Source organism: Petromyzon marinus, unplaced genomic scaffold (genome assembly GCF_048934315.1).
Source record: "Petromyzon marinus isolate PM22_M1 ecotype Great Lakes invasive population unplaced genomic scaffold, UKy_Petmar_22M1.pri1.0 PM_G_Scaffold_7, whole genome shotgun sequence".
NCBI lineage: Eukaryota > Metazoa > Chordata > Hyperoartia > Petromyzontiformes > Petromyzontidae > Petromyzon > Petromyzon marinus.
This window is the reverse complement of record NW_027423024.1, coordinates 2,873,754-2,898,163: the sequence shown is the minus strand read 5'-3', so window position 1 is coordinate 2,898,163 and position 24,410 is coordinate 2,873,754. Positions and strand designations below refer to the sequence as shown.

General features: G+C 43.5%; 1 protein-coding gene across 1 annotated transcript; it reads right to left on the bottom strand.

Moving 5' to 3' along the window:
- Positions 1-8,676: 8,676 nt before the first annotated feature.
- On the bottom strand, positions 8,677-20,197 carry LOC142920167 (uncharacterized). Its single transcript, XM_076062636.1, has 2 exons — positions 18,848-20,197; positions 8,677-8,682 (listed from the first exon to the last, which is right to left on the bottom strand). Exons 1-2 carry the CDS (start codon positions 20,195-20,197, stop codon positions 8,677-8,679), a joined length of 1,356 nt encoding a protein of 451 aa, XP_075918751.1.
- Positions 20,198-24,410: the final 4,213 nt, after the last annotated feature.

The following is a 24,410-nucleotide window of genomic DNA, read 5'->3' as shown; positions in this document are numbered from 1 at the left end:
GGTGAGTCCACTCGGGGCTTGACGCGCATGCCGGGGCAGCAGCAACGTGCTATCGCCCTGGGAATTAAAGTACGGGTCCTTCGATCATTAAATGCACTCGTGCGTGGTGTGGTGAGCCTCTGCATTGTGTGGTACTGGTTGCACTTCGCCCGCGCCAGTACGGGGACGTGCAGGAGCAGCGGCGCTCACGGCACGCGCCGCGCGTGCCGGGAATTGCGCAGCGCGGCCTAATTAGTTGCTTCCGACCGGCTGCGAAGGTAAATGAAACAAGATTACACAATTCAAGCACGCGATGCTGCTGGCGGTGGTTACCGCGTGAGTAGAGCTGCGCCGTGAGGTACACGGGTACCCACGGGCATAATCATACAACGGGTGTTGCAGTTGTGGTAGTGGTATGAATTTAACGGGGGAGTTGGGGGCCAACGGCCCCGACAATTCGGTGATGGCGGGGGACGGTAGCCCCCACAAATGCATTTTTCTGTTTCCACCACCATAACCACAACCTTAGTAATGTGTGAACAACAGATCAATGTTGGTGAACTGATATACATGGGTTATCTCCACTGTAATGAAGGTGAGTGGTGCTGTTCAACAAAGCTGTAAGTATATTTGTACAACCACTATACTGCAGTCTTTTTTCGGGGAGACTGGTTCCCATTAAGTGAAAAATGGATCTCCCCTTCTCACGCATCAAATTAGAGCAGAAATGTAAATATACACACACAGCAGATTGAGCAGTTGCTAACGTTCATCATCCATATTTCATTAGAATATTTACCCAGGAAAGCACCACTGAGACTGAAGACTACGTGCATAGATAAAAATGAATGCTCTTACAGACACCACAGTGCTGCCCTGCAAGTCGGGCGTGCAGAGTTTTACGATCTCTGCGTGATCCATAACTCAAAGAGTTGCTGTGTAAGAGGAGTGTGGGCACCGTACTCCGCTGATGAAAAAAGAGCTCCATCCTCTGCTTTCACAGATAACATTAAAACATTAACCTTGTTTATATAAAGTGTTTTAGAAATGCTTGACAAGTTTCTTCACTTCCTGGGAAAACTGTTAGAAAGTTCACAGACCTTCAATAATGCACACCATACATTTCATCAATGTGGTATACTTCCATAAAACATATATTTGAGCTTATTTCCATTCACATTAATGAATGGCATCTCGGCTTAAATAAAATTAACGTTATGCACACTTGAAGGTCAGAAGCTGTATTCCTGTATAAGCATCTGTTTGAATGCAAAATGCAACCTATATGTTAACCTTATCCAGAAACACAAATCAAAGTGTCACCATTGTCAAATATACATTTGACGGCTCTCATCTGAGCTTGAGGGTGGAAATTATACATTTATTGGCAGGCACCGGCCTCTGCATAGGATGACTCTTCTATTTAGGATGTATAGCAAGGTTTGCTACGTACTGTGCGAAAGAAGTTCAACATACACACATGAGGATTACAATAATAATAAGAATAACGCGAATGAATTTGTCCAGAATAGCCTCCTTGAGTCTCGAGATATTCGTGTCGAGAATACTGCCATTGGGATGCTGTGATGACGGTGATAGGCGCCTGCAAACGTGGGAGGAGGAGCACCCGGAGAAGATTCCTGACCTTCACGCTTCAGGGTCGCCCCTTCTTCATATTTCACCGTCACTCGTGGCCACGTAGCGAAGCGTTTTTCTGGATTTTGTTGTTATTCTGTCTCTCACTGTTCAAATAAACCTACCATTAAAATTATAGACTGATCATTTCTTTGTCATGGGGCTAACGTACAAAATCAGCAGGGGATCAAATACTTTTTTCCCTCACTGTAGACTCAACACTACCATAGACACAACACTACCACCCATAGACTCAACACTACCATAGACTCAACACTACCATAGACTCAACACTACCATAGACTCAACACTACCCATAGACTCAACACTACCATAGACACAACACTACCACCCATAGACTCAACACTACCATAGACACAACACTACCATAGACTCAACACTACCACCCATAGACTCAACACTACCACCCACAGACTCAACACTACCATAGACTCAACACTACCATAGACTCAACATTGCCCATAGACTCAACACTGCCCATAGATTCAGCACTACCCATGGACTCAACACTGCCATAGACTCAACACAGCCCATAGACTTATGGACCACAACGCCTCTGTCACCAGACTTATGGACCTCAACGCCTCTGTATCACCAGACTTATGGACCACAACGCCTCTGTGTCACCAGACTTATGGACCACAACGCCTCTGTGTCACCAGACTTATGGACCACAACGTCTCTGTGTCACCAGACTTATGGACCACAACGCCTCTGTGTCACCAGACTTATGGACCACAACGTCTCTGTGTCACCAGACTTATGGACCACAACGTCTCTGTGTCACCAGACTTATGTTTGTTGCGGTTGCACCCGACTTATGAGCCGCATGGCTCACAGGGCTATACCTAATAAATTAAACTTCTGTGTCACCAGACTTATGGACCACAACGCCTCTACGTGTACAAATACATTTTTTTTTTTACCAATTCCACTTTACAATAAAATTGTAGACACGGCACAATATATATTTCTGAATCTTTATTTTTACCAACATTTAAAAAAAATATTCTCCGTTAAGGCAAAATTCTGAAATATTGGATTTTTTACAAAGCCTTGTGAATTCACCTTGTATCTGAACAAGTTAAATTTGTGCAAATATTTTTTTGTCAAACGTATAAATAACAAAGACATTGCTTACAAATATCAGCTCCTATGTTTTCAAGTCAATACAGTTTGGGTAGTGAATAAATTATAGTCTAAATAAGCTACACAATACGAATTGTAGGCAAATATAGTTATAATCAAAGACATTTTTTTTTAACAATCACGTGGTCCCTGTAGTCGCTGTTAGAGACGAAATATGCTTGAAAGAAGCTTTTAATGAAGAAATAACAATCATCTAATTCAAAACACAACACGATTCAAAGATGTTTCATTTTAAAACTTGAAAACGGAGCACGGGGCGCTGGCGTGAATGCGTCCTTCGTGTGCCGTAAATGTTGTGACTTTCCTGGCCGAAGGCCCTAAAATGCTTGGACCCTCATTGGTGCACAGCGTCTCAGCAGCAGCAGCAGTGGGGCTTGCTTCAACCGATAGGTACGAACATCCAGACGTGAATCAGCAAAGGGCATTTCTAGTCCTAGTTAGACAAAATCTACATCAACACGTAACAAAACTACAATTCGTGTTGTAGAGAATGTACCTCCTATACGTGTAACTTTTAAGTGGTATGCCTTGTAACTGATGAATGATCCGAGCGTGCTCCCTATTGCAAAGACGATGAGTTACTTCAGAGGCCGACGCTTCGTGAAACACAAAAGTACCCTTTGACCCGTATCACAAGAACAACAGGTCTCACCCGAGTTCTCTGTACAGGTTACTTCCAAACAGACACACTTTGTCCTAACATCACTTATTCAATGTTTAGCCCTCAGACAAAATGTTACATGCACACGCACAATCAGACAAGCATTCATTCTAAATTATTGACAGGCATTTTAACAAAATTTAATTACTGCAGTGAAATATACTGCATCAGGTTACATCGTATTAACAATAAGCTATTTTTAAAAAATATGCACCGTCTACTTAACAGTGTATGTACAACGTACTATTGCCATTTGCACGCTGGCGTCTCGGTCAAAATTAATAACATTCTAAACATTTTTTTTGGTTCTTTCGGTAAAGTCACGTAGAATGAGAATAAAATAATAAATTGATAAAATAAAATAACACAATAATATTCTCACGACGTTTCGGCCACAACACAAGCGGCCTTCATCAGGTGAAGGGGGCGAGACTGTCTGGTAGGACAGCGCTGGAGTGAGAGAGCCACGTTCAGATCACGGCTTTTAAGCTGTGTGAGAGGAACAAAGAGCCTTGACAAAGGAATTAGCATAAAATTTAGCATTGAAATGGCTGAATGATTAGCTTGTGACTGGTCACAGAAATAGCTATGTTAAAAGTTAAAGCATACACATCCGCAGAGGCACCCATTGTTAAAAGGAATTAGCATAGAATTTAGCATTGAAATAGCTAAGTTAAGGCATACACATCCGCAGAGGCACCCCTTGACAATGGGATTAGCATAGAATTTAGCATTGAAATGGCTGAGTGATTCGCTTGTAACTGCTACAGAAATAGTTACGTTGAAGTCAGAGCATACACATTCACCGAGGCACTTAGTACAAATCAAACAGGAGATTTAGCATTGAAATAACTAGGCGAATTTAGCATTGAAATAACTGGGTGATTTGCTAGTGACTGGTCACAGAAATGACTACACATCTGAGCTATTCACAGTACTATATAGTGAACCAATAAAAACTAAAATATAAATTACCTTCATGTTATCAATAAACTCTATATTCTCCAATCAGCTAAGCTACCAACCATAAGTCGTTATATATCACAATGCTATATGGCGAAAAAATGGGTGGATTCTTATAAGCCCTCGTATCTTCAAAATGAATGTTCACCCAAAACTCTGAGTACACAATTTCAGCTGTCTGGCTACAAAAGGAATATTTATGAGAGCTAAATTCAGCTGACATAGCAAAAAGTGTTGAAAACAATACTATTTGTGTTATGCAGAAATTCATAAATTAACGTTCAATCGCAACTTAGAGGTGTGAATCCAGGCTCAGATGTCCTTGAATGCTGGGATGAACAGTTCCGACTTCAGCTGAATGTGTGTGCTGTGTAAACTTCCTGTTTCCAATCTTATAAAGAGTTCCAGAGGAAAACAAAAGTAAACTATTGTTATGCTATAACCTCCGTGTTCAACAGAGTTAATAGACGTTACTGCAAACACAAACTGTACACTGTCACTGGTTAAACAGTTGGTGGCGTGTCTAGAATCATGCCTGGCCACCTTCATCTGCTCAGCATTATTTCTTCCTCACTAAACCAAGTCATTAAGGATCAACGAACATAGCCGAGGCTAACTGGAGTTTGCGTGTCTCTCTCCGTGGTGAGATGTTAACTACCTCACCTGGTATACAGGAAGTCGTGGGTTCGATCCCGACCCTGACGCCTGCTATATATTTGGAGTTTGCGTGTCTCTCCGCTGAGCATCTTTGACCGATAGAGATTGACACACGTATTCTTGTCTCTTTCAGTAAAGTTACGCAGATAGAAAATAACAATAACAGATAATACAATTACATTATATAAAGACCACTTGTGTTGCGATCAAAACGACTTGAGTTTTTTTGCTTTATTTACAATTTTTTTAATAGTTATTTTTATTCAATTTTCTATCTACGTGACTTTACCGAAAGAACCAAGAATATGAATTCCTGCAGTCACCAAAGTTTTAAGTCAAAACATTCACACACGTTGACAAAGCCTCACCTTGTGTTGTTGTGGGCAGGTCGCTTCTGATAACAAGAGCGGTATAGCAGCTCAAGCGGGCTTGGCCTGGTGAAAAAGAAAATAAAAACTGCGTGAATATTTACAATAAAACAAAGTTACAAAGTGGCGAGCCGGGTGAAGACAAATTTAACTTAAGCGAGATAATTAAAGTGAACACAATCAGGCGAGGGCAGGAGGCAAGGCCCCGCGTGGCTAGGCCCCGCGTTGTAAAGTTCCAACCTGGATATCGATTCCCATGCTCGCTGCTACTCAACTGACATCCCTGAGAGAGAGAGGCTCTACCTTGGTAAACAACAACAACCACCACCACCACAACAACCACAACGACCACCACAACAATGAGAATTTCTCACCTCGGATTTCAGTGCAGGAAGCGATAGCTTCCTGTTACCTCGTGACGTCACGCGGTAGCAGGTGACATGACATCACTTCCGGGGAACGAGACACGCTCCTCCCACAATGAGCTTCTCCGTAAATAAATAAATTAGAGTGTGAATAAATTATGTTAATGTACCATTCGATATATATGTGCTGAACCCGTCGCAATAAACTCGCGACGGCTTTAAACATTATGTTAATGAGCCACCGGTCACTGGGCGTAGCTTTGCCCAAATAAGGATTGGCACTGGAACGATAACGGCAGTAACCCAAGCGGAGGTGACGTCACGCTCAAGAGCGCGGTGGAATACCTTGGTGACATGACGTCATTAGCGAGGTACACCTCCCCCTGGCGTTTCACGCCGATGAAGTAATGCAGAGTGGTGACGTCACAGAGTGGGGTTGGAGTTTAAGTTGATTTAGATTCATTTTCATTGCTCCCTCCCTTGGGTGCGTGGGCTCAGCTACAACAACGTGGACATTAATGTGTGTACACTGTGTGTGTGTACACTGTGTGTACGTATATATACACTGTATGTACATACACAGGGTATACACTGTGTGTACACTATGTGTGTGTACACTATGTGTGTACACTGTGTGTGTACACTGTGTGTGTATACACTGTGTGTGTGTGTACTGTGTGTGTACTGTGTGTGTACACTGTGTGTACACTGTGTGTGTGTGTACTGTGTGTGTACTGTGTGTGTACACTGTGTGTGTGTACACTGTGTGTACACTGTGTGTGTACTGTGTGTGTACACTGTGTGTGTGTACACTGTGTGTGTACTGTGTGTGTACACTGTGTGTGTACACTGTGTGTACACTGTGTGTGTACACTATGTGTGTGTGTACACTGTGTGTACACTGTGTGTGTACACTGTGTGTGTGTACACTGTGTGTGTGTACACTATGTGTGTGTACACTGTGTGTGTACACTGTGTGTGCAAGCCAACTGTGGACCGGTTTTGGTGGACAATGTCTCAACAGCAGTGGGGCTTGCTTCAAGCCATGGTTGTGAACATCCAGACGTTAATCAGCAAGGAGAATTTCTAGTCCAAGTTCGACAAAATCTACGTCAACACGTAAGACAAAACTACAATTCGTGTTGTAGAGAATGTATCTCCTCCTATACGTGTAACTTTAAGGTGGTATGCCTTGTAACTGATGAATGATCCGAGTGTGCTTCCTATGTCAAAGACAATGAGTTGCTCCAGATGCTTCGTGAAACACAAAAGTACCCTTTGACCTGTATCACAAGAACAACGGGTCTCACCTGACTTCTCTGTACAGGTTACTTCCAAAACACACACACGCACTTTGTCCTAACATCACTTATTCAATGTTTGACCCTTATAAATGAAATGATGCATGTACACACAAAATCAGACAAGTGTTTAATCGAAATAATTGACAGGCATTTTAACAACATTTAATTACTGCAGTGAAATATACTGCATCAGATTAAGAAGCTATTTAAAAAAATATGCACCGTCTGCTTAACAGTGGATGTAAAACATACTATTATAGTTTCATTCAAAACGAGTAGGCCACTGCATGCTGGCGAATTCTAAACATTAGCAACAAATTGCAGAGGGTTCAAATACTTATTTCCCTCATTAAAATGCAAATCAATTCATAACATTTTTGACATGCGTTTTTCTGGATTTTCTTGTCATTCTGTTCTCTCACTGTTCAAATAAACCTACCATTAAAATTACAGACTGATCATTTCTTCGTCTGCGGGAAAACGTACAAAATCAGCAGGGGATCAAATACTGAATGAGGGGGTGTCCAGGTCTGGCTCAGGTGTCACTCGCCACTTGACGGTTAGCCGTGACGGAGAATCAAACTCGGGCGGTCGAGTTCATCGCGCACCGCGCTCACCGCGGCGACAACCAAAAACTTTCGCGGCTGCAGGAATTAAAATATTCCTCATTTGCAGTCTACGTCTACGTGACTTCACCGAAAGAACCAAGAATATCGATGTGAAACACAACACACGATTCGCAATAGCTAAACGGTTTGCGCCTCGGTACATGCTAATTTGTGTCCCATTCTCTCTGAAACCCAGTCCCTCCATATCTGGCTATTTAAGGCCTCGGTACAGAGCTGCTTCACCTCTTAACTGTGTGCGTGTCTCCCCCCATAGGTCTCTCTATGGTATGTATTCTATCACTATCTTAAATTTCACACTCAACTTACAATTTAACAATCTTGAAATAGTGTATTCAACCAGACCATGTGTTAATTGTGTTTTAACCGACCGTCTGTGTTGCTTTATACAGTTTCAAAATTTTGCTAAACCCTGTTTGATAAGTGTGATGCTCCGTCTCTCTGTATCCCCTGGTATATCTGTGTTAATTCCCTCTACTTAAGGTCTGTATATATATCTGCGGTTACGTGTTTCCTCTACCTGCTGATGATTGCTTACGTTGCAATCGAAACATCGTATGTTATGTAATTTTATTTTTTCTTATTTCTACGTGACTTTACCGAAAAAAACAATGATTAATTCAGTGGATGTTTGTTCGATGCGACGTCGGTGTTGGCGCGTAGGGGGCTGCGTATTTGTGGAACGTCGTCGGTTCAGACTCAGAGTTTGCTGCCAGCGGCGGAGACCGCTGTGGCTCGCAGCTGTGGGCTTGTCGGAGCAAACCCGAAACTTGGGGGGGCTTGCCCCACTTCCTCCTCCCTTGGTGGCCGTACCAGACGAGAGCCGCTGACTTCTTTGGCAATGGAACCCATTTCAAAGCGTCTCTTCTTCTTCTGCTGCTGCTGCTCACCCAAGCATTGCCGCCACCCTTCCCAGATCGGCAGCTGCGAGCTCGTCGTGAAGATCCCTCATTGCTGCGACGCGAAAGACGACCGATTACAAACAGCGTCTTACGACGACAATGCAACTGAAGATGTGGACAGCGGCGACTGGGCGCATTGACAGCTCAGGCTGCGGCACGGGAGAGTTTGATGTGTGCACGACCGTGTCTCGCGTTATATATTAATACACACGCCTACTCGGGATGTGTGTTTTAAGAGAGAAGGGCCTTTGTGGTGCTCGGTTTTTTTGTTATCGCCTCTGACGTATTATGGCCTAAGTCGACCTTCGACTTTCATTTGAATGTTCAACCTCTTGACCCCGAGGAAGGCTATACACAGTTAATACCGCTCAGCTTATACAACAATATCCTCGCTTTTACAGTTGTGTTTGATCAACCTCTTGACCCCGAGTAAGACTATACGCAGTTAATACCGCTCAGCTTGTATAACAACACCTCGATTTTACAGTTGTATTTGATCAACCTCTTGACCCCGAGTAAGACTATACGCAGTTAATCTTGCTCAGCTTAAACAACAACACCTCGCTTTTACAGTTGCATTTGATCAACCTCTTGACCCCGAGTAAGACTATACGCAGTTAATTCGGCTCAGCTTATACAACAACACCTCGCTTTTACAGTTGTGTTTGATCAACCCCTTGACCCCGAGTAAGACTATACGCAGTTAATACCGCTCAGCTATACAACAACACCTCGCTTTTACATTTGTATTTGATCAACCTCTTGGCCCCGAGTAAGACAATACGAAGTTAATCCTGCTCAGCTTATACAACAATACCTCGCTTTTACAGTTGTATTTGATCAACCTCTGCGTACCTTATTCGTACGTAAATGGAATTGTAAATCCACATGAGGCAGGTAGGACTTGTGACAGCCTTTATTATGAACGAGCTTTACTACCCGGCTTCGCCGGGGACTTGGATTATCGTCTTGGATTAATTTAATATTCCCTTTTATTTCAGTGGAAAACCCTGAAAAAACATTGATGCCTGCAAGAAGGAAAAACATTCAAAACAAATCAATTTAACTAAATCGGATGTCTTTCACTTAAGGAAATTGAACCTTAACCAGGCAACTCGGAAGGGGAATGACGTGGCGAGCTGAAAATTTCGATTTAAAGCTTCCAGCGCTGTGCTACCAGACAGTCTCGTCCCTTCACCTGATGAAGGCCGCTTGTGTTGTGGCCGAAACGTCGTGAGAATATTATTGTGTTATTTCATTTTTCAATTTATTATTTTATTCTCATTCTATCTGACTTTACCGAAAAAAACAAAGAAGAGCTGAAAATTGTCGCGTTCCCTTAGAAATTCCAGACGGCGTAAGCTGTGCAAATTTCATGACGATTTAAAGCTTTCGTGACTGCAAGGATTCATCTTCTTTGGTTCTTTCGGTAAAGTCACCACGTAGAATGAGAATAAAATAATAAATAAAATAACACAATAAAATTCTCACGACGTTTCGGCCACAACACAAGTGGCCCTCTTCAGGTGAAAGGAACAGACCTGTCGTCCGACCTGAAGAGGGCCACTTGTGTCGTGGCCGAAACGTCGTGAGAATTTTATTGTGTTATTTTATTCTATTAATTTATTATGTTATTCTCATTCTACGCGGTGACTTTACCGAAAGAACCAAAGAAGAAATTTCATGATGTCGGAGTGTCAGCGTTCGAGAGTTTTTGCCGCTTCGCACAAACAGATGAATCTTTATTTTATTTCATGCAGGGCCACCACCTTGTGCCACACCGGGGCAGCTGCTACTTGGGGATGCTCTTCGAGCGTCTCAGACGAGATACAAAACTCCGAGTTGCTGAGGTGATTTATCAAGCACCGTGTAAAAGCAATTATTATAACATAGTGAATGCTCCTGGTCAGAGATCTCCCCAACCCACAGGTCCACAAAGACTGGCCGCTCGCTCTTACTCTGCAGGTTGAACCTGTCTCAAGCTCTAGATTTAAAGCTTTCGTGACTGCTAGGATTCATACTCTTTGGTTCTATTGGGTAAAGTCACGTAGGTGAAAATAAAATAACAAAAAATCACGACGTTTCGGCCACAACACAAGCGGCCTTCATCAGGTGAAGGGACAAGACTGTCTGGAGGACAGCGCTGGAGTGGAAGAAGCCATGCTTAGATCACGACCTTTAAGCTGTGTGAGAAGAAAAAGACCACGCGCCTTGACAAAGGAATTAGCATATAATTTGGGAGGGATGTGTGTGTGTACACTGTGTGTGTGTACACTGTGTGTGTGTACATTGTGTGTGTACACTGTGTGTACACTGTGTGTGTACACTGTGTGTACACTGTGTGTGTCTACACTGTGTGTACACTGTGTGTGTGTGTGTACACTGTGTGTCCGCATTGAACCGAACCTCCGGCAAGGCCATCCACTTAATGACGAGAGAAAATTCACACGAAATGTCCTTTTCAGTGAAGTCTTCCAGATGTAAATTGATGCAAGCTTTTAATGAAGAAATAAAATCATCCAATTCAAAACACAACACAATTCAAAGATGTTTCATTTTAAAACTTCAAAACGGAGCATGGGGTACTTGCGTGAATGCGTCCTTCGTGTGCCGTAAATGTTGTGACTTTCCTGGCCTGAAGGCCGTCAATGTGATGGACTATTATTGGTGCACAGCGTCTCAACAGCAGTGGGGTTTGCTTCAACCGATAGGTACGAACATCCAGACGTGAATGAGCAAGGTGAATTTCTAGTCCCAGTTAGACAAAATCTACGTCAACACGTAAGACAAAACTACAATTCGTGTTGTAGAGAATGTACCTCCTCATATACGTGTAACTTTTAAGTGGTATGCCTTGTAACTGATGAATGATCCGAGCGTGCTCCCTATTTCAAAGACAATGAGTTTCTCCAGAGACCGACGCTTCGTGAAACACAAAAGTACCCTTTGACCTGTATCACAAGAACAACGGGTCTCACCTGAGTTATCTGTACAGGTTACTTCCAAACACACACACACACTTTGTCCTAACATCACTTAATCTAGATTTGACCCTCAGACAAAATGTTACATGCACACGCACAATCAGACAAGTATTCATTCTAAATTATTGACAGGCATTTTAACAAAATTGAATTACTGCAGTGAAATAGACTGCATCAGGTTACATCGTATTAACAAAAAGCTATTTTTAAAAGATATGCGCCGTCTGCTTAACAGTGTATGTACAACGTACTATTGCCATTTGCATGCTGGCATCTCGGTCAAAATTGATAACATTCTAAACATTACCTACAAAGTCACGTAGAAGGGAAATAATAAAATAATAAAATAATCAAATAAAATTCTCACGACGTTTTGGCTTCTTGCGAACGTCGTGAGAATTTTATTTTATGTTTCATTTTTATTATCTTATTATTTCCCTTCTACGTGACTTTACCGAAAGAACCAAGACGAAGAATCCCTGCTTTCACGAAAGCTTTAAATAGAAAAATTACCTACAAACTCCACAACTAAGATGCCAAATCAACCAACACCCGCTACTGACAGGATCTTGTTCACATGCAGGCCGGTGCAGGGCCACCACCTTGTACCACACAGGGGCAGAGTTGCTGAGGTAATCTTTATTTGAAGTTTGTGACTGCAGGGATCCATACTCCTTGGTTCTTTCGGTAAAGTCACGTAGGGGCGATTAAGCAGCCACCATATAAATGCAATTGATAAAATAGTGAATGCTGGGGAGCTTATTGGCTCTCGCTCCTGGTTAGAGATCAACCCAACCCACAGGTCCACAAAGACTGGCCGCTCTTACTCTGCAGGTTGAACCTAGGACCTGAGTGTTCAACTTCGCATTCTTTTCATTAAAGGCCTGTGACAAAGGTGCATCTATTGTAGCGACATCGTCTCTGGCTTACACATCTACCAGGTCTCCACTTGACTATGTATTGTCTCGGAGAGTCCACCCACACCTCCACTTCCACAAACTGCTGGGAGTTGCCTCACTCTGCCTCAGTCAGAATTCTCCTCCTGCTTCACGATGTAAAGGTCCCATTTTGGAGTTGAATCTTCATCTTCACATTTTACCTTCACTTCTTCGCTCATCACTTCTTCCCTCTTCATCATCACCTCTTCATATTTCACCTTGATAACTTTAAAAGTGTCCAAGCTGGGATTTTCTTCCGGTTCTTGTTTCATGAGGGATGGGCTCATTGCGGCACTTTGACTTTCACAAGCTGATTTCAGACTCCACTCCTTGTGGATATTCTGATGCTTCTGTGTTCTCTGGTGTACTTGAAGATTTGATGAATGTGCACATGCCTTCCCGCAAACACTGCACTTGAAGGGTTTCTCTCCCGTGTGTGCTGTCTGGTGTTTTTTAAGAGCAGATGACTGTGAAAATGCCTTCCCACACACAGTGCACTTGAAGGGTTTCTCTCCCGTATGTGTTCTCTGGTGTGTTTTAAGAGCAGATGACTGTGAAAATGGCTTCCCACACACACTGCACTTGAAGGGTTTCTCTCCCGTGTGTGTTCTCTGGTGTTTTTTAAGAGCAGATGACCGTTAAAATGCCTTCCTACAAACACTGCACTTGAAGGGTTTCTCTCCTGTGTGTTTTCTGGTGTCTTTGAAGATTATATGAATCTGGAAATGCCTTCCCACACACAGTGCACTTGAAGGGTTTCTCTCCCGTGTGTGTTCTCTGGTGTGTTTTAAGAGTAGATAAATCTGAAAATGTCTTCCCACACACACTGCACCTGAAGGGTTTCTCTCCCGTGTGTGTTCTCTGGTGTGTTACAAGAGGAGATGACTGTGAAAATGTCTTCCCACACACACTGCATTTGAAGGGTTTCTCTCCCGTATGTGTTCTCTGGTGTTTTTTAAGAGCAGATGAATCTGAAAATGTCTTCGCACACACACTGCACTTGAAGGGTTTCTCTCCCGTATGTGTTCTCTGGTGTGTTACAAGATTACATGACTGTGTAAACGCCTTCACGCACACATTGCACTTGAAGGGTTTCTCTCCTGTGTGTGTTCTCTGGTGTTTTTTAAGAGTAGATAAATCTGAAAATGCCTTCCCACACACAGTGCACTTGAAGGGTTTCTCTCCTGTGTGAGTTCTCTGGTGCCGTGTCAAATTTCCAGTCCGGTCCGTGCTGTATGCACACCGGTCGCATTGTTGACTTGTCGTACCGAGCTGCGCTGAGTGCCTTTGCTCCATCAGACCAATTCTGCAGAGGAAGCGTCAGCTGCAGACAGAAAAAAAGAATATCCACACCATCTACACGTCAGGCACAGAGGAATGCACACGTGACTTACACGTCTATACTTATTAATATATTCATGATGTAATGAAAATTTTCTCAAATTCATCAGATTTGATGAACGTGCTAACGCCTTCACGTACAGAGTGCACCTGAAGGGTTTCTCTCCACGGGCTGCTATGGCACACAATGAGAGGGAAAATGTCATTAATATGCCTGGAAGCCTTCATATCTTCCAAGATGAATGCTAACCCAAAACTCTAAGCACACAAATTTGGCTGTCTGACTACAAAATGAATATTTATGAAAGCTAAATTCAGCTGACATAGCAAATGGTGTTGAAAACAATACTATTTGTGGTTTGCATAAATGCATGAATTAATGTTCAATCACAACTTAGAGGTGTGAATCCAGGCTCAGATGTCCTTGAATGCTGGGATGAACAGTTCCGAATTCAGCTGCATGTGTGTGCTGTGTTCACCTCCTGTTTCCATTCTTAGTAAGAGTTCCAGAGGAAAACAAAAATAAACTATTGTTTTGATATAACCTCCGTGTTCAACAGAGTTAATAGACTTTACTTCAAACACAAACTTGACACTGTCACACACTGCCATGGGTAAACAGGTGGCGGTGTGACCAGAACCATGCCTGGCCACCTTCATCTGCTCAGCATTAATTCTTCCTCACTCCACCAAGTAATGAATCGAGGATCATCAACATAGCCGAGGCTATCCGTGTCTCTCTCTCTCTCTCTCCCCGTGGTGAAGTGTTCCCCTCCACACATTCAGAGTCAACAGCGGCACGCGCTTAGCGTCTTTGACCGATAGACACATTGACACACGTATTGTTGGTTCTTTCAGTAAAGTCACATAGATAGAAAATAAAAATAACAGATTAAATTCAATAAGATAAAGACCACTTGTGTTGCGATCGAAACGTCGTGGGTTTTTTGCTTTATTTTCAATTTTTTATTTTATTGTTATTTTAATTTTATTTTCTATCTACGTGACTTTACCGAAAGAACCAAGAATATTAATTCCTGCAGTCACCAAAGTTTTAAGTCAAAACATTCACACACGTTGACAAAGCCTCACCTTGTGTTGTTGTGGGCAGGTCGCTTCTGATAACAAGAGCGGTATAGCAGCTCAAGCGGGCTTGGCCTGGTAACAAAAGAACGAAAATAAAAACTGCGTGAATATTTACAATAAAACAAAGTTACAAAGTGGCGAGCCGGGTGAAGACAAATTAAACTTAAGCGAGATAATTAAAGTAAATGCAATCAGGCGAGGGCAGGAGGCAAGGCCCCGCGTGGCTAGGCCCCGCGTTGTAAAGTTCCAACCTGGACATCGATTCCCATGCTCGTTGCTACTCAATTGACATCCCTACGAGAGAGAGAGGCTCTACCTTGGTAAACAACAACAACAACCACGACCACCAACACGATGATAATTTCTCACCTCGGATTTCAGTGCAAGAGCAAAGCGATCGCTTCCTGTTACCTCGTGACGTCACGTGGCAGCAGAAGGTGACATGACGCCACGTCCGGGGTACAAGACACTTCCCTCCCACGAGCGGCTAGGTAACTGAATAAATTAAATCTTAGTTCTTTCGGTAAAGTCACGTTGAAGGGAAACAACAAAATAATAAAATATATATAAAACAATAAAAATTCTCACGACGTTTCGACCATAACACAAACGGTCGTCTTCAGGTGTGTTGGTTTGCATAGATTTATTTTTAAACGGTGTATCAAATACCCGGGCCATATGTCGAGGGATGGGGGCGTGGGCGCTGAACCCGTCCCAATAAACTCTCGACGGCTTTCACGAACTCATTATGTTAATGAGCCGCCAGTCGCTGGGCGTAGCTTTGCCCAAATAAGGATTGTACCGGGACAGATATCGGCAGTGACCAAGCAGAGGTGACGTCACGCTCAAGGGCGCGGTGGACGGGGGTGGGGTGAATACCTTGGTGACATGACGTCACTAGCGAGGCACACCTCCCCCTGGCGTTTCACACCAATGAGGTCATGCTGAATGGTGACGTCACAGAGCGGGGATGGAGTTTGTTGATTTAGATTCATTTTCCATTGCTCCATCTCTTGAACCGAGACCCCTTGCGTGCGTGAGCTCAGCAACTACAACGTGGACATTACTGTGTGTACACAGTTTCTGTGTGTACGCACTGTGTGTACACTGTGTGTATACACTGTGTCTACACTGTGTGTGTGTACACACTGTGTGTGTGGCTGTATCTCTGTGTGTGCCTGAGTCTCTGTGTGTGTGCCTGTGTGTGACACCTGATGATGATTGCTTGTGTTGCAGTCGAAACGTCGTGAGAATTTAATTGTTTTATATTTTTGTTTTGTTTTCCTTCTACGTGACTTTACCGAAAGAACCAAGAATAAATATCACCTCTATGTTTTCAAGTAAATACATTTTGGGTAGTGAATAAATTATAGTCTAAAGAAGCTACACATGACGAATTGTAGGTAATTATAGGTATAATCAAAAGACATTTTTAAACAATCACGTGGTCCCTGTATTCGCCGTTAGAGACAAAATCTGCTTGAAAACAGTTCATCAACATATATGAATACATTGATTCGAATAAGCAGAGCTAATTTCCTATTTATGGCATGCCAGTTATGTGTCAGTTTTCGATATCAACATCACCTTATAAAAGAATAACATTTAAAAAATAAGCGCGCAACTTTATCCTTGATGAACGCTGCACTTTGTCGTTTTCATGCAGGGGGCACTGTAAACCTACACGCACCCCCTGCATGCGAACGACGGACGCGCAGGGAAAGACGCTCGATTACGTTGGAATCGATCTGCAGACGACCAGCAGCTCCGTGTCGCCTTATCTCGATCCCGCGATCCCCTACCAGGTGAAAGTCCGCATCGAACCGAACCCCCGGCAAGGCCATCGTCTACTTAACGAGAGAAAATTCACACGAAATGTCCTTCTCAACGAAGTCTTCCAGATGTAAAATTAACTTTTAATGAAGAAATAAAATAATCTAAATCAAAACATAACACGATTCAAAGATGTTTCATTTTAAAACTTCGAAACGGAGCAAGGGGTACTTGCGTGAATGCGTCCTTCGTGTGCAAATGTTGTGACTTTCCTGGTCTGAAGGCCGTCAATGTGTTGGACCCTTATTGGTGCACAGCGTCTCAACAACAGCAGTGGGGTTTGCTTCAACCGATAGGTACGAACATCTAGACGTGAATCAGCAAGGAGCATTTCTAGTCCCAGTTAGACAAACTCTACGTCAACATGTAAGACAAAACTACAATTCGTGTTGTAGAGAATGTACCTCCTCCTATATGTGTAACTTTTAAGTGGTATGCCTTGTAACTGATGAATGATCCGAGCGTGCTCCCTATTTCAAAGACAATGAATTGCTCCAGAGGCAGATGCTTCGTGAAACACAAAAGTACCCTTTGACCTGTATCACAAGAACGGGTCTCACCTGAGTTCTCTGTACAGGTTACTTCCAAAACACACACACATTTTGTCCTAACATCACTTAATCAATGTGTGACCCTCAGACAAAATGTTACATATACGCGCACAACCAGACAAGTATTAATTCTAAATTATTGACGGGCATATTAACATTGATTACTGCAGCGAAATTGACTGCATCACGTTACATCGTATTAACAAGAAAAATACGCACCGTCTGCTTAACAGTGTATGTACAACGTACGATTGTTGCGTCATTCAAAACGAGTAGGCCGTTACATGCTGGCGTCTGGGTCAAAATGTAGCAAATTCTAAACATTACGCTACAAATAATAAATCAAGGTGTTTCGATGGCAACACAAGCAATCGTCATCAGGTGGGACAAGCACAGCAGCAATAAGAGGAAACTGCTGGAGTAGGCGCCTACTACTTCAGCAGTTTCTCTTGCTGTGGTTGTCCCACCTGATGACGATTGCTTGTGTTGTGATCTAAACGCCGTGATCTGTTATGTTTCTACCCACGTGGTGACTTTACCGAAATAACGAGAGTGTGGATTCCTGCAATCACGAAAGCTTCGAATCAAGATTGCCTACAAACTACACAACTGAGATTACGCATCAATCATCGCCCCCTACTGACAGGCTCTTGTCCACATGCAGGCTGGTGCAGGGCCACCACCTTGTGCCACACAGGGGCAGCTGCTACTTGGGGATGCTCTTCGAGCGCTTCAGACGAGGTACGACACAAAACTCCGAGTTGCCGAGGCGATTAAGCGAGCAAAGCGTAAAAGCAATTATCATGAGAACATCGTGAATGCTTGGGAGCTTATTGGCTCTCGCTCCTGGTGAGAGATTGACCCAACCCACAGGGTCCACAAAGACTGGCCGCCCTTACTCTGCAGGTTGAACATAGGAATTGAGTGTCCAACTTCACATTCTTGTCATTAAAGGCCTGTGACAAAGGTGCATCTATTGTAGCGACATCGCCTCAAGCTTACACATCTACCGGGTCTCCACTTTACTTTGTATTGTCTCGGAGGAAGTCCACCCACACCTCCACTTCCACAAACTGCTGGGAGTTGCCTCGCTCTGGCTCACAGTCAGAATTCTCCTCCTGCTTCACGTTGCCTCCATCAATGTGAAGGTCCCATTTTGGAGTTGAATCTTCATCTTCACATTTCACCTTCACTTCTTCGCTCTTCACCATCACTTCTTCCCTCTTTACCATCACCTCTTCACATTTCACCTCGATACCTTTAAAAGTGTCCAAGCTGGGATTTTCTTCCGGTTCGTGTTTCATGAGGGATGGGCTTATTGCGGCACTTTGACTTTCACAAGCCGATTTCAGACTCCACTCCTTGTGGATCTTCTGATGCTTCTGTGTTCTCTGGTGTACTTGAAGATGTGGTTGCTGTGCAAACGTTATCCCGCACGGAGTGCACCTGAAGGGTTTCTCTCCCGTGTGTGTTCTCTGGTGTACTTGAAGATTTGATGAATCTGCAAATGCCTTCCCACACACACTGCACTTGAAGGGTTTCTCTCCTGTGTGAGTTCTCTGGTGTTCTACAAGAAGAGATGAACGTGCAAACGCCTTCACGCACACACTGCACTTGAAGGGTTTCTCTCCCGTGTGTCTTCTCTGGTGTATTACAAGAGCAGATGAATATGCAAACACCTTTCCACACACACTGCACTTGAAGGGTTTCTCTCCCGTGTGTGTTCTCTGGTGTTCTACAAGATTAGATGACTGTGCAAACGCCTTCCCACACACAGTGCACTTGAAGGGTTTGTCTCCCGTGTGTGTTCTCTTGTGTATTACAAGAGCAGATGAATGTGCAAACGCATACCCACACACACTGCACTTGAAGGGTTTCTCTCCCGTGTGTGTTCTCTGGTGTTCTACAAGATTAGATGACTGTGCAAACGCCTTCCCACACACACTGCACTTGAAGGGTTTCTCTCCCGTGTGTGTTCTCTGGTGTATTACAAGAGCAGATGAATGTGCAAACGCCTTCCCACACACACTGCACTTGAAGGGTTTATCTCCCGTGTGTGTTCTCTGGTGTTTTACAAGAAGAGATGAACGTGCAAACGCCTTCACGCACACACTGCACTTGAAGGGTTTCTCTCCCGTGTGTCTTCTCTGGTGTATTACAAGAGCAGATGAATATGCAAACATCTTTCCACACACACTGCACTTGAAGGGTTTCTCTCCCGTGTGTGTTCTCTGGTGTTCTACAAGATTAGATGACTGTGCAAACGCCTTCCCACACACAGTGCACTTGAAGGGTTTGTCTCCCGTGTGTGTTCTCTTGTGTACTACAAGAGTAGATGAATGTGCAAACGCATACCCACACACACTGCACTTGAAGGGTTTCTCTCCCGTGTGTGTTCTCTGGTGTTCTACAAGATTAGATGACTGTGCAAACGCCTTCCCACACACACTGCACTTGAAGGGTTTCTCTCCCGTGTGTGTTCTCTGGTGTATTACAAGAGCAGATGAATGTGCAAACGCCTTCCCACACACACTGCACTTGAAGGGTTTATCTCCCGTGTGTGTTCTCTGGTGTTTTACAAGAGTAGATGAATGTGCAAAAGCCTTCCCACACACACTGCACTTGAAGGGTTTCTCTCCCGTGTGTGTTCTCTGGTGTTCTACAAGAGCAGATGAACGTGCAAACGCCTTCTCACACACACTGCACTTGAAGGGTTTCTCTCCTGTGTGAGTTCTCTCGTGCCGTGTGAAATCTCCAGTCCGATCCGTGCTGTATGCACACCGGTCGCATTGGAGCCTTGTCCTACCGAGCTGCGCTGAGTGCATTTGCTCCATCAGACCAATTCTGCAGAGGAAGCGTCAGAGGAAGCGTCAGCTGCAGACAGAAAAAAATAATATCCACACCATCTACACGTCAGTATCGACGCACAGAGGAAAGCATATACACACAGTAACACGTGACTTACACGTCTATACTTATTCACATATTCATGATATAGTGGAAAAGTGTCCCAAACTCATCACACGGGCTGTTATGGCACACAATGAGAGGGCAAATGGTCATAAACATGCCTGGAAGCCCTCGTATCTTCAAAATGAATGTTCACCAAAAACTCCGAGCACACAATTTAGCTGTCTGGCTTCAAAAGGAATATTTATGAAAGCTAAATTCAGCTGACATAGCAAAGGGTGTTTAAAATAATACTATTTGTGTTATGCAGAAATGCATGAATTAATGTTCAATCGCAACTTAGAGGTGTGAAGCCAGGCACAGATGTCCTTGAATGCTGGGATGAACAGATCCGACTTAAGCTGCACGTGTGTGCTGTGTTAACTTCCTGACTCCATTCTTATAAAGAGTTGCAGAGGAAAACAAAACTAAACTACTGTTTTGATATAACCTCCGTGCTCAATAGAGTTAATAGACTTTACTGCAAACACAAACTTGACAATGTCACACACTCAGAGGCGGAGCCAGGATTTTCAGGTAGGGGGGGGCAACCCCTGCAGCAATGAAATGATAGTTGTTAGTAAGGAGTTGTTAGTAAGTAAGGAGTTGTTAGTAAGGAGTTGTTAGTAAGGAGTTGTTAGTACGTAATGACTTGTCCCTTGCTTTTTATTCGACGCGTGTGATCGGCATTGCGCTCGCTGAAGGTGTTTGCCAACTGCGCAAAATTCTGTGAGTCGCTTGTAACTGCTTTGCCGTTACTTATTGCCAATTATGGACTCGGACTGTTGTCCTCTCATAGAGTCCCTGGCACGTAATAATATGCCACACGGTGGCAGTGGGGGTCGCAAAATGCTGATTTATCAATATATTTGAAAGGGAAATGTGTGGATACGTGTGTCTGTTCGAAATGTTTAGCATACTTCTCAACGTGCCACACACTTGAAATTTGGCATGTGGGTATGTTCCATACTGTACACAATGTAAAAGATATAGTCTTTTGTATTTTTTTTTGGGGGGGGGGAAATGACCATGAAGTGTCTGGCGTCAACCCGCAACACCTCTGAGTTAAGCGCTCTGCAATGCTTAGAGCTGTTAACAGCGTGCCGGGAGATTTTAGGTGGCGCTTCGCTCCTGGCCGATGAAGCCATTGGCTTCTCGGAGTTCAATACATATCCTCCGTGCGAAGAACGGGTAGAATTGCTATCTAAAATATGAAGCAGAACATTCCATCTGTTTGTGCGAAGCAGCAAAAACCTCTCCAACGCTGAGCTCTGGCGTCATGAAAATTTGCACAGCTGATGCTGTCTGGAATTTCTAAGTGAACGTGACTATTTTCAGCTTGCCACGTCATTGATACTCTGGTCAAAACCATCACACTTCCATATATAGCAGGCGTTACTAAAAAGATTTCCAAAATTCTAAACAAACACAAGATCCAGGTCCGGTTCAATACAGTACACAAAATTCGTGATCTGATCCCATCCGTGAAGGATGTCATTCCTGATTTACAGTACCCCGGGGTTTACAAATTGAGCTGTACCAGCGGTGATTGCTATATCGGTGAGACAAAGCGACATGTCTCTGACCGAATTCGCGAGCACAAATCAGATTTGAAACACGGCAAAACGAATTCTTCTGCCGTGGCTGATCACTGTTACAATGCTGTGGGGGATCACGATATAATTTTCTCCGATACCAAGGTTCTTTGCAAACCCACGGGCTTTTATCAGAGATTTGTTCATGAAGCAATTCAGATCTACAAACACAGACACAATTTCAACCGAGAGGATGGTTTCAAATTAAGCAACCATTGGAAAGATGCTCTAAACCGAACTAAATATTAAACCAATTTCAATGGTACAGTATATTTTTCAAGTAGTGGTACCCCAAACTTTCGCAGCTCTTATAAATTCCATTTTCACACCATCAATAGGTAAACTCCCCCTCCCCCCCTTCCCCCCCCCCCCCCCGCGCCAAACGGCACGTACACCACCTCTTTCCTAAAACCGCCAATCAAATGCAAATTTTTATGCAAATTTCTTTGTCAGAACACCTTGTTTGCTCGCACACGGTTTAAAGGTCCGCTGTCTGAGCGTGGTTGTGTTTCGCTAAATTCTCCTGTTTGATGAGTACTAGGTGCCTCGGTGAATGTATATGCTCTGACTTTAACATAGCTATTTCTGTGACCAGTTACAAGCTAATCACTCAGCTATTTCAATGCTAAATTCTATGCTAATTCCTTTGTCAAGGGGTACCTCTGCGGATGTGTATACTTTAACTTAGCTATTTCAATGAGCCATTTCAATGCTAAATTATATGCTAATTCCTTTGTCAAGGCGCTTTGTGTTTTTCTTCTCACACAGCTTAAAGGTCGTGATCTAAGCGTGGCTTCTCCCACTCCAGCGCTGTCCTCCAGACAGTCTCGTCTCTTCACCTGATGAAGGCCGCTTGTGTTGTGGCCGAAACGTCATGATTTTTTGTTATTTTATTTTCACCTACGTGACTTTACCCAATAGAACCAAAGAGTATGGATCCTAGCAGTCACGAAAGCCTTACATCTAGAATTGATAACCTCTATGGGGAGGGCTTTCACCTATCTGTTAGAGCTTTTAACAGACAACGGGACAAGAAGTCGCAACTCATCGAGACGCTGACCTTCCTCAAAAGATGCCGCGATCACAAGGTAATACCCATCGCTTTCACACTCACTTCTGCTGCTGTATCTTCTCCGAATTCTAAACAGTTTCTGCTTAAGGCCAGCCTATCTTTAATCTCAGAGAGGATAAGGCTACTCCGATTTGAACTCGATACTTTAGACAGGACTCTCCTACAAGCCCATTTAATGTTAACACAAAAAATGTCACCTTCTGATTGGAATCACGTAGACAACATGACTGCTTCTTCTGCTGAGTCACTGTCAGTCAAATGTAAAGCTAACCTGATTTCTAAATTCAACCACCTATCAAAGAAGAACCCAGTTCCACATATAATAAAACTAGATGTTAACAAAATCGTCATTAATCAGAGTAGCACCCCGATTTCGGACAATCTGAAAACAGTACTGGCTAGGGGACTAAATTTTGCTGTCACCCCAAAACACATACCAATAGATGATATCATCTCTCAGGTCGATGTAGCCCTCAAAGGCGTCGGACACATCCAAGCAGACGTTGCGAGAGCTGAAATAGCCACTATTCTTAAGAATGCTAAGAAACCCATTAGTAACATCAGCAAAAATGAACGCTCTGAACTCGCGAATTTAAAAAACAGAAGTGATATAGTCATCCTCTCAGCCGATAAAGGCAACGCTACTGTTATTATGGATAAAGATTCATACAACAACAAAATCCAGAATCTGCTCAACGATGGAAGTTACTCAAAAATAAAAAAATGACCCTACTAATAGCCTAGCGATAAAAACCAACAAGATCATCACAAGTTCGACCTCCCTAATCGACCCAACTAAACGTCCCTCCCTAAAACCTTCTGCTGCAAGACCCCCTAGATTCTATGGTCTTCCCAAGATTCATAAAGAAGGCACCCCACTTTGACCCATCGTATCCACGATCAACTCCCCTACCTATAGACTAGCCCGTTTTCTGTCAGATACCTTGCTGCCTTTCACTGGCAAGACCGCCTCAGCAGTACTTAACTCAGCCCAATTGGTCTCTATGGTCAAAGATGTTGTACTGTTCCCTGACGATATCCTTGTCAGCTTCGATGTGGTCTCTTTGTTCACCAAGGTCCCAGTACCTGATACCATTGAAATAATTGAAAATTTGGTCCAACATGGACTAGACCCCGACACACCTGCACTGGTTAGGCATTGCCTCAACAATACCTACTTTACTTGGAATGGCTCCTTCTACAAACAAAATGAGGGTACCCCCATGGGATCCCCCTTATCACCAGTGATAGCCAATATTTTCATGGAGAAATTTGAATCAGACGCCATCCAGACTTCCACCCTCAGACCCTCCCTGTGGAAGAGATATCGGGATGACACTTTCGTCATTTGGCCACATGGCCTCCCAGCTCTGAACCTTTTCCTACACCACATCAATTCCAGACATCCCACTATCAAATTCACCATGGAAG

Coding starts and splice junctions, on each gene's coding strand:
- LOC142920167 (XM_076062636.1), bottom strand. CDS start 20,197: ATGGAGCAAATGCACTCAGCGCAGCTCGGTAGGACAAGGCTCCAATGC.